General features: G+C 39.1%; 1 protein-coding gene across 1 annotated transcript in view; it reads left to right on the top strand.

The window, feature by feature from the left end:
• The window catches only part of LOC133575377 (uncharacterized), a 14,215-nt gene extending 3,201 nt beyond the window's left edge, over positions 1-11,014 (top strand). The window contains exons 2-4 of the mRNA XM_061928071.2: positions 2,606-3,584; positions 6,698-6,999; positions 8,757-11,014. Of these exons, the coding sequence (XP_061784055.2) occupies positions 2,606-3,584; positions 6,698-6,999; positions 8,757-9,727 (2,252 nt within the window). The 3' untranslated portion in view covers positions 9,728-11,014. The remainder of the gene's footprint in view (positions 1-2,605; positions 3,585-6,697; positions 7,000-8,756) is intronic.
• Positions 11,015-12,016: the final 1,002 nt, after the last annotated feature.

Below are 12,016 nucleotides of genomic sequence, written 5' to 3'. Positions count from 1 at the left end.
GGCTTCTTATGAAATAATTCTTTTAAATAGATTCAATCTTGCACGTGGAAAGTTTAAGTGTGGGCTTTAGTTGATATAACAATTCTACGGCGGGGGTGCAGGACGCGAGCCTCAGCCAGTGCGTCTTTTGCAGCCGTTTTATGATCGCTCAGCACAAGAAATACTTTACACACATACAGTTGTTGACAAAATACACTGTACATTATATACCTCAGCTAACTAAACTATGGAAATGTATAATATAATTCATATAGCAATACGGTCTCACTGCACAGCAGGCCAGCAGTTAGCCGAGTCATTGCGCAATCCATGTTGCGTCACTGAGTGACGTGCCTCAACTGGCTCAACCGTCTCTTCTCAGTATTTGAACGGCAAATGTGAAAATTCAGCGATTTTGAATAAAAATAATCTAAAACTGGTGAAGTTAAATGGAAAATAACTTTATAGTATAATCACTGCATACATATAACAATTTAATTTATTTTTTTTCTTTTTAAATTTTTTTTCTTTCCATGATGGCAGGTGAGGCCCCGCCTCACCTGCCTCTAGTGACTGCACGTCACTGACTAAGAATGAGTTCTCTGTGCTTTGTATCAAGTCAATTTGACATTGATTGATTGATTGATTGAAACTTTTATTAGTAGATTGCACAGTACAGTACATATTCCGTACAATTGACCACTAAATGGTAACACCCGAATACGTTTTTCAACTTGTTTAAGTCGGGGTCCAAGTAAATCTATTCATGGGACAAATATACAGGTAAAAGCCAGTAAATTAGAATATTTTGAAAAACTTGATTTATTTCAGTAATTGCATTCAAAAGGTGTAACTTGTACATTATATTTATTCATTGCACACAGACTGTAGCATTCAAATGTTTATTTAATTTAATTTTGATGATTTGAAGTGGCAACAAATGAAAATCCAAAATTCCGTGTGTCACAAAATTAGAATATTACTTAAGGCTAATACAAAAAAGGGATTTTTAGAAATGTTGGCCAACTGAAAAGTATGAAAATGAAAAATATGAGCATGTACAATACTCAATACTTGGTTGGAGCTCCTTTTGCCTCAATTACTGCGTTAATGCGGCGTGGCATGGAGTCGATGAGTTTCTGGCACTGCTCAGGTGTTATGAGAGCCCAGGTTGCTCTGATAGTGGCCTTCAACTCTTCTGCGTTTTTGGGTCTGGCATTCTGCATCTTCCTTTTCACAATACCCCACAGATTTTCTATGGGGCTAAGGTCAGGGGAGTTGGCGGGCCAATTTAGAACAGAAATACCATGGTCCGTAAACCAGGCACGGGTAGATTTTGCGCTGTGTGCAGGCGCCAAGTCCTGTTGGAACTTGAAATCTCCATCTCCATAGAGCAGGTCAGCAGCAGGAAGCATGAAGTGCTCTAAAACTTGCTGGTAGACGGCTGCGTTGACCCTGGATCTCAGGAAACAGAGTGGACCGACACCAGCAGATGACATGGCACCCCAAACCATCACTGATGGTGGAAACTTTACACTAGACTTCAGGCAACGTGGATCCTGTGCCTCTCCTGTCTTCCTCCAGACTCTGGGACCTCGATTTCCAAAGGAAATGCAAAATTTGCTTTCGTCAGAAAACATGACTTTGGACCACTCAGCAGCAGTCCAGCTGGTGTCGGTCCACTCTGTTTCCTGAGATCCAGGGTCAACGCAGCCGTCTACCAGCAAGTTTTAGAGCACTTCATGCTTCCTGCTGCTGACCTGCTCTATGGAGATGGAGATTTCAAGTTCCAACAGGACTTGGCGCCTGCACACAGCGCAAAATCTACCCGTGCCTGGTTTACGGACCATGGTATTTCTGTTCTAAATTGGCCCGCCAACTCCCCTGACCTTAGCCCCATAGAAAATCTGTGGGGTATTGTGAAAAGGAAGATGCAGAATGCCAGACCCAAAAACGCAGAAGAGTTGAAGGCCACTATCAGAGCAACCTGGGCTCTCATAACACCTGAGCAGTGCCAGAAACTCATCGACTCCATGCCACGCCGCATTAACGCAGTAATTGAGGCAAAAGGAGCTCCAACCAAGTATTGAGTATTGTACATGCTCATATTTTTCATTTTCATACTTTTCAGTTGGCCAACATTTCTAAAAATCCCTTTTTTGTATTAGCCTTAAGTAATATTCTAATTTTGTGACACACGGAATTTTGGATTTTCATTTGTTGCCACTTCAAATCATCAAAATTAAATGAAATAAACATTTGAATGCATCAGTCTGTGTGCAATGAATAAATATAATGTACAAGTTACACCTTTTGAATGCAATTACTGAAATAAATCAAGTTTTTCAAAATATTCTAATTTACTGGCTTTTACCTGTATACAATCATCATAATAGAGTCATCACACAAGTTAATCATAGTCAATCGTCAATCGTATATACATTGAATTATTTACATTATTTACAATCCGAAAATAAACACGTCATAACAACATTTTGAAGCGTCTTATGAATGGCCATGAAAAACTAGGCACATCCAACAGTACATAGAAAAAAGGTTTGCAGTGAGTTCAAGGAGAAACATCTCATGGATCATGTCTGAACTAAAGTGTGTTTGTGTGTTGCAGACGTCCAACAGCTGATTGGTCACCTAGATGATATTCCCCCTCAGGCGAAGGGAGGTAGCTCCACTTTAAAACAAGAGGCTCCACAGTCACCTCATGTTAAAGAAGAGGAGGACAACTGGATCACTCAGGAGGGAGAATGTCTTCCAGGGCCGGTGGAAGCTGATCCCGCTAAGTTGCCACTGAATGTCGTCTGTGTGAAGATCGAAGAGGATGAAGAGGAACCAGAAGCAGACAACCTCTTAGCTCCACTATCAGATAGTGAGGCGGAAGACAGGGTTGAAGAAGCTGTGAGCAGCGATACAGACTGTGAAGGTGAAATGAAGAGTCACACTGACAACAAACACTCTAAATGTTCTAAAAAGAAGACTGATAAAAAACATTTGAGCTGCTCAATCTGTGCAAAAACATTTACTTTTAAGAGTAATTTGACTCAACACATGAAAACACACACAGGAGATAAGACATTTATTTGTTCTGTTTGTGGTAAAAACTTTAGTCTTAAGTGCAATTTGACTCAACACATGAGATTACACACTGGAGAAAAGCCATTTAGTTGTTCAGTTTGTGGTAAAAGTTTTCCTCAAAAGAGACAGTTGACTGAACACGTGAGAACGCACACGGGAGAAAAACCATGTAATTGTACGGTTTGTGGGAAAAGCTTCTCTCAAAACTGCAATTTGATTAAACACATGAGAACGCACACAGGAGAGAAACCGTTTAATTGTTTAGTTTGTGGTAAAAGTTTTTCTCAAAAGAACAATTTGTCCGAACACATGAAGACACACACAGGAGAAAAACCATTTAAATGTTCAGTGTGTGGTAAAGGCTTTACTCTAAAGCAACCTTTGACTGTTCACATGAGAACACACACCGGACAAAAACCATTTAATTGCTCAGTTTGCAGTAAAAGCTTTTTTTCAAGACCAGGTTTGACCCATCACATAATGAAACACGCGGAGAGAAAAAAAATCAGTTTGTGGTAAAAGCTTTTTTGAAAGGAACATTTTGTTTTATCACAGGAGGAAAAACTATATTAATCGATTAATTGTACAGCCCTAATAGAAGTGTACAACAATTACCATAAAAAAGTGTTTTGTAGTTGTTGTGACGGTGTAGTATAATAGTGTTGTATATACCGTATTTTCCGCACCATAAGCCGCCCTGGGTTATAAGCCGCGCCTTCAATGAACGGCATATTTCAAAACTTTGTCCACCTATAAGCCGCCCCGTGTTATAAGCCGCATCTAACTGCGCTAAAGGAATGTCAAAAAAACAGTCAGATAGGTCAGTCAAACTTTAATAATATATTAAAAACCAGCGTGATGTGGGCGAGCATGGAGTCGTATATCAACATGGACGAAGCTGCGTGAAAAAAGCCGCCCGGCCTCTTCGCGTAAACTTAAACTTACCTTAACCACTCGCTCATCTTTTCTTCATCCATCCCTTCGAGTTAGCTTTTATGATGACGCCGGCTGGAAAGGTCTCTTTTGGCAAGGTCTTCCTTTTGAATATCACCATGGGTGGAAGTTTCTGGCCATAAGCATGGCAAGCTAGAACCACAGTGAAGGATGACTTCTCATTCCCTGTGGTGCGAATATTCACCGTACGTGCTCCCGTTGTATCCACAGTGCGGTTCACAGGAATATCAGTTGCTGTGAAATAGTAATCCGTGTGCGGATGGAGAGATTGCGTCTTTTCATGAACCGGATCCCTGTCGTTTAGTAGGAGCCATTTTGTGGTCTTTACAGATGTAAACACACAAAGGAAATGAAGTACGGTAATATCCGCGCGCTTTTTCTTCTTCTACGCGGGCGGGTGGTTGCTTACAGTAGAAGAAGAAGCGCTTCCTGTTCTATGGGGGCGGGTGCTTACCTTGGCGGTTGCTTGCGTAGAAGAAGAAGCGCTTCCTGTTCTACCGGGGAAAAAGATGGTGGCTGTTTACCGTAGTTACGAGACCGAAACTTTATGAAAATGAATCTTAATATTTATCCATATATAAAGCGCACCGGGTTATAAGGCGCACTGTCAGCTTTTGAGAAAATTTGTGGTTTTTAGGTGCGCCTTATAGTGCGGAAAATACGGTAGATAGTGTAGAATTTTTCATAGCTGTTGTTTCTTCCTCCTGTTGGAGCGTTTTTTGTTTATACATTTTATAGCATATATTAATTATAGTTCGTCTTTGCTTTTGTGTTTTCCTCCGTTCGGAGCGATTTTTGGTTGTTCCTATTTTTTTTTGGAACCTTTTTTGCCGGTTAGTTTTTGGATAAAATAGATATTGTAATCCTTGACTTTGGAGGTGAAAAGGAAGCTGTCAAAATAAAAGCCTGTCTAAGTTCCCTACTCTGCATCTGAGTCCTATCCTTTTACCAAGCCCTGACACAAAACTTTAAAGGGGAACTGCATTTTTGTATTTATTTTGTCTATCGTTCACAATCACAATGAAAGACATGACACCGGATGTTATTTTTTTCCTGCATTCTAAATATTAAATAAATGTGATCAAAAGTCAGCTTACAAGGGAGCCTGTGGGAGCCGCTCAATTCTGCCTATAAAACCCTTAAAAACATCCAAACACCTTTATTAGGGTTTTATATACACGATGTAAGGATATATGCAATGTAGTATCAGGCACATTTAATATTCGTGTATTTTGATCATTGTAAGCATACGTGGCACATTAATTTAAAATTCCTTTTTTTTCCCCTTCATCAATTATTATTACTCACTGCAGACTTCATGAGCGCCAACAAACATGATTAAAAAAAATCACTTACTGTGCAAGGTCTGCTGTCATTAGGATGCCGATGGCTAGGATGTTCATACATTCCCATTTAGGTGAAGAATGTCTCATAATCCTCACAAAGAAATGGCAGGACCAAGCGCCTTTTTGTTTCGTTCTCGCCATTTCTGGGTCCTAAACGTCTGTCAATGTGTACCAACTTGTTGGAGAACGTCCTCGGCCATCTACTTTCCGGGTGAAAGGCATGATTTAAGATCTACAACAAACTTCCAGGGAGCAAGGAAGCGAGGAAACTGCAGACCAGTCCGATCATGTCGAAATTATACACATGCTTGTGATCAAGGCGTCGCTATAAATAGTTTGTCTCCGTTAGCGCTTATAATAACAATATTAATAATACTTGGTTAATATTCAAGTCACAAAATGTAAAAGTAATGAAAAAATACATAAAGGGGAAGGCAGCAAAATAAATACATACAAAAAAACATGTAGTCTTTTTGTTGTGAAATGTGACATTAACATATCCAGATAATGTTGAAGAACAGTTAAATGTTTTTTTGTGGAAAAGCGATCTACAGCCATCTGGTGGATACATATATGAATACATCTACTGTTACACCGCATACAGCAGAATGTCCACTATGTTTAAATAATATTTTGAAATTAATACATGTTTTTTCTTTTTTTTTAAATGCAAAAAATGGCGGTGAGCCCTAGTTATAGTTGTAAACATGACATAAATATTCGAAGTTATGAGATATGAAAGTTGAAATGGCAGAGCGATACATACTATAAATAAAAGATGACAATAAAGGTATTCTGATCTGATTGTAATTGACTTTTTATCTCATAATTACAACTTTTTATCCCATCATTTTCGGTGGCGGAAACGATTTTGACAGACAAAATGTTGTTTTTGTTGTTGTTTTTATTTACATTTTAAAGTGTAGTTTTCGAGTATTCAAGGGTGTCCGTAGATATTTTTTTGCAAAAACATATGTTTGAAAAAAATGCCTATATTTTGAAAATAAAAAATGCTGTTACGTAGGAAACGGAAGTTGCTGACTTTCTTGCGCATGAGCAAACGGATCCAGAAAGTTGGTGGCAACAAAGATGGCGGACTGAAAACGTTTTAAATTGACCATCTAAATGCTTCGTAGCAAATACCTCAACAAGTCGTCTTTTTTTAAATCTAGGAAACGTCAAACGTCCAAATTCAAGCCTTGTTAGAACCTTGGGCGATCGCTGCTATGCTAAGATGTCGACGGCCTGTAATAGAGAACACTGAAGAGAATGAACGCCATCAACGAAGAAAGAGACCCAAAACTGCTAAAACGACCAGCCAGTTGAAGTTTTCCAACAACATTTAGGGGCTTATCCTATGCTCTTATACGTGCGTTGGCTATGGAGCAACTTAAACAAAGAAGCACCAACATTTTTAGCTTAAAGAAGGCAGTTGAGTTCAAATCAGAAGAGATGGAAGAATGCAAAAGTCCAATGAAGAAACTGGACAAACAAAAGAACCGCTTTTTCACAGAGAATAACGACTTAAAAGAAGTGACTGTGGGGATGAGTAAGAATTCTGCAGTGTGTTTAGAAAAGAACATCCTGCTTGCTGGACCACCTTCCTACAATAACTTGCAGAGGATCGGAGGTAATAAAGAACAACAATAATAAGATTATTTTTGAAAAGTATTTCTCGTGAAGTTTGCCTCGAGTTATTTAAGAAAAGGTACAACTGTTTCTTGGTGTTTTATAACCAGTGTTGGGTTAGTTACTGAAAACCAGTAACTAGTTACAGTTACTAGTTACTTTATTTCAAAAGTAACTCAGTTACTAAGTCAGTTACTTAAACCAAAAAGTAATGCGTTACTGTGAAAAGTAACTATTTAGTTACTTATATATATATTTTTTAATTTTTTTAAGGCCCCATTTAATGCCCTTTTAGCCTTCATTTTAGTACTGTTATTGCACTGGAGAATAATACAATGTGTTGATCAACTTGACATGCATTTGCATCACTCAACTCTGCTAAGCAATGTGCTCTACATACAACACACAAAGACAAAGATATGTTTTAAAGGGCCAATTTGTTTCAGACCAGAACAAATTGACAAAACTATTTTAAATAGCTGCAACTTAACATACATGAGTAACAAACAGCATAATAACAACATAGCTGTAAAACAAGAAAGGCACACACTACATACATAAAGCCTAACCAGGCGTTTTTTTTTATCTCAAGGAATTCTGAAATAAAATCATGTCTGAAGCCCAGAACACTCTACACATTTCCCCACTTAGTTTATAGAAAAGGAAATATTAGCCTGGCCCACTAGTATCCCTCTTTAGGTTTGTGAACTTTATAGTCTAAACATTTAGAGTGATGTGATAATCAAACACTCTAAAAGTCTAAAATGAAAGAGTATATAAGAGAATTGACAGAGTGTGTGTACCTTCAGTGTGCAGTGCCTCATTAAAATCCAGCCGCTGTTGGAGGTGGAGGTGAAGTGTGTGTCTCTTTACTAGCTTCGTCGAAGCATGTTGTTTTTGTAGCGGTTTCAGCATATTTGAAACTTACATTCAACTAAAATGTTCTTTTCTTTGTGGTCGATAAAAGAAACGTACTGAAAATATCTCCATTTTAAGAAACTCGGCTTCGGGGTTTCGCCATGACGTCTTGATAGTAGACACAGACACGCCCCCTCCCACACACACACACACACACACACACACACACGTACCCACAGACAGCGCGCGGCGCGCCTCTTTTTTGTCGCCTCTTCAGCAGCGCTGCAACACTCAGATCTTCTCAGTTTCTAGCCGATACTACATAAAAAATAACGCAGTAACGCATCATGTAGTAACGGTAACTGAGTTACTGAATATAAAAAATAACGCGTTAGATTACTAGTTACCGCCGATAGTAACGGCGTTACAGTAACGCGTTACTTTGTAACGCGTTAGTCCCAACACTATTTATAACTAAGAATGAGTTCTCTGTGCTTTGTATCAAGTCAATTTGACATTGATTGATTGATTGATTGAAACTTTTATTAGTAGATTGCACAATACAGTACATATTCCGTACAATTGACCACGAAATGGTAACACCCGAATACGTTTTTCAACTTGTTTAAGTCGGGGTCCAAGTAAATCTATTCATGGTACAAATATATACTACCATCATAATAGAGTCATCACACAAGTTAATCATCAGAGTATATACATTGAATTATTTACATTATTTACAATCCGAAAATAAACACATAACAACATTTTGAAGCGTCTTATGAATGGCCATGAAAAACTAGGCACATCCAACAGTACATAGAAAAAAGGTTTGCAGTGAGTTCAAGGAGAAACATCTCATGGATCATGTCTGAACTAAAGTGTGTTTGTGTTTTGCAGATGTCCAACAGCTGATTGGTCACCTAGATGATATTCCCCCTCAGGCGAAGGGAGGTAGCTTCACTTTAAAACAAGAGGCTCCACAGTCACCCCATGTTAAAGAAGAGGAGGACGACATCTGGATCACTCTGGAGGGAGAATCGGTGGAAGCTGATCCCGCTAAGTTGCCACTGAATGTCGTCTGTGTGAAGATGGAAGAGGATGAAGAGGAACCAGAAGCAGACAACCTCTTAGCTCCACTATCAGATAGTGAGGCTGAAAACATGGTTGAAGAAGCTGTGAGCAGCGATACAGACTGTGAAGGTGAAATGAAGAGTCACACTGACAACAAACACTCTAAATGTTCTAAAAAGAAGACTGATAAAAAACATTTCAGCTGCTCAGTCTGTGCTAAAACATTTAGTTTTAAGAGTAATGTGACTCGACACATGAAAACACACACAGGAGATAAGACATGTATTTGTTCTGTTTGTGGTAAAAACTTTAGTCTTAAGTGCAATTTGACTCAACACATGAGATCACACACTGGAGAAAAGCCATTTAGTTGTTCAGTTTGTGGTAAAAGTTTCCCTCAAAAGAGACAGTTGACTGCACACGTGAGAACGCACACGGGAGAAAAACCATGTAATTGTACGGTTTGTGGGAAAAGCTTCTCTCAAAACTGCAATTTGATTAAGCACATGAGAACGCACACAGGAGAAAAACCCTTTAATTGTTTAGTTTGTGGTAAAAGTTTTTCTCAAAAGAACCATTTGTCTGAACACATGAAGACACACACAGGAGAACAACCATTTAAATGTTCAGTGTGTGGTAAAGGCTTTACTCTAAAGCAACCTTTGACTGTTCACATGAGAACACACACCGGACAAAAACCATTTAATTGCTCAGTTTGCAGTAAAAGCTTTTTTTCAAGACCAGGTTTGACCCATCACATAATGAAACACGCGGAAAGAAAAAAAATCAGTTTGTAGTAAAAGCTTTTTTGAAAGGAACATTTTGTTTTATCACAGGAGGAAAAACTATATTAATCGATTAATTGTGCAGCCCTAATAGAAGTGTACAACAATTACCATAGAATAGTGTTTTGTAGTTGTTGTGACGGTGTAGTATAATAGTGTTGTATATACACACAAAGTGTAAGTTACAAGATATCCTATTTTTCAACCTACATATACAACACACTGCACTGACACACACGTTGCATTAAAAAGACAATGACTATTATGTCTTTTGAGACTTTAAAAAAAAATTTGTATTTGTAAATATCTGCTAAAAGCTGCTGTGCAAAATAAGAACACCTTAAAAGTGTCCTTCTGTCATGTCTGTGTAATCATGTTTTGTTTTAGTCATGTTTTTAGTTATTGGACTCTTTAGTTTCTGGCTTTTCACTCCCTTGTCTTGTTTCCATGATTACCCATTAGTTTCACCTGTTCCACGTTTGGACTCATTGTGCATTCTTGTTTGTCACCATAGCAACCCATTAGTTTTCACCTGTCACGTCACGCACCTGTTTCACGTTTTGAGTCACGCACCTGTTTTCGTTAATCATGTCTGTAGTATTTAAGTTCAGTGTTTTCAGTTTGTCTTTCTGGTGACATCCCCATAATTATGCTTCTGCACACTCTCCACACCCTTATGATCCTTGCTGCTCTTTTTTCATGCCGGTTCCATGCCAAGTAAGTTTTTGTTTATTAAGCCACAGTTAGTGTTTTTTGTTGTTCATAGTTTTTGCCTTTGTGCAAGTGTTTGGTTTCATAGTTTGTTCTCCGCCACTGTGCGCGCCTTTTGTTTACTCCTTTTTTTGTAGTTCTAGTGTTTCAATAAAAAATGTACTTACATTCCCGTCTCGCCCGAGCCAACTTTCCGTTGCATCCCAGAAAAACTAAACCCCAGGACCAAGTCATGACACCTTCATTCTGTCAGATGCTAAACACAATGCATATACCCTGTGGTTTTATCTATGCACTTACACACATATATCATTATTAATGATGTCTTAAGGTACAGGCCTGGAGAGAAAGTGATGGAGGAGAATGTGTGTGTGCCAAGCACACAAGTTAAAGTAAGTTTCACTTTCAGTTTTAAGTTACGCTAAAGGTGGTGGGGGCGACAAAGAAGGACAAAAGGAGGTGAAGAATGTAGCAATCTTTAGAGAGACTGCTTCGACCTCCTGGTAGGATTATTCACTCTCTCTCCAGTTCTGGTATCTCTGTTGTTTGCATTTACTCCTATTTTGTTGAATAAATTGTTCAACTTCAGTTCTGGTCACCTGTTTTAATTTTAGACAGCCTTAGAATAAAAGGATCTGAGAGGACGCTGTCCCCCCCCAAATGGAGAATCCTAATATTTAATTTTTTTTTTCAAATAAACAGTAATCCCTCATTTAGTCCTGTTAATTGGATCTGGTTCTGACTTTGGTAAATACATTTCTGCAAAGTAGGAATTGTTAGTAATAAACCGATATGTACATTAAAAAAAATCTGTTTACGACCTTCTAAATAACGTTTTTTAACATTGAAAGTCCTGAAGACATGAAATAACACCCACATAGTCACCTTTACACTTGTTTTATCCAAAATAGTCATGCTGCTGGAGGCTGAGCCAATCATTGGCCGTGATACGGAAACTGATGGGGAGCTTACTGAATTAGTAGTGGTGGGTAAGTCCTGGGTTCGATTACCGGGCACGGGGTCTTTATGTGTGCAGTTTGCATGGTCTCCCCGTGACTGCGTGGGTTCCCTCCGGGTACTCCGGCTTCCTCCCGCCTCCAAAGACATGCACCTGGGGATAGGTTGATTGGCAACACTAAACTGGCTCTAGTGTGTGAATGTGAGTGTGAATGTTGTCTGTCTATCTGTGTTGGCCATGTGATGAGGTGGCGACTTGTCCAGGGTGTACCCTGCCTTTAGCCCGAGTGCACGTGGGATAGGCTCCAGCCCTCCCACCCCCGTGACCCCGAAAGGGATATGCGGTAGAAAATGGATAGATGGGTCAGTGACGCCTCAGTGAGTGTATGTCACACTCTCTAGCTGTATGTGAAAGGTTTCATAAAGGCCATACGTCATCTGTTGGATTAAAAAGTCACTCCATTTCACCTGTTGACATCTATTAAACAAGACAAGAGGCAAAGAATTAAACAGAGACAGAATTCAATTTGGACTCAATATTGAGGAGAGTCGTCTGTACACTGTACCCTTGGACAGTATCTCAGCATGCTCTGCCAAAAGATTGCATGCCTCCTTCTTTTATATTGGACCCTC

Source organism: Nerophis lumbriciformis, linkage group LG03 (genome assembly GCF_033978685.3).
Source record: "Nerophis lumbriciformis linkage group LG03, RoL_Nlum_v2.1, whole genome shotgun sequence".
NCBI classification, from domain to species: domain Eukaryota; kingdom Metazoa; phylum Chordata; class Actinopteri; order Syngnathiformes; family Syngnathidae; genus Nerophis; species Nerophis lumbriciformis.
Note: the sequence above shows the minus strand (reverse complement) of the source record. Positions and strands in the feature narration are given on the sequence as shown.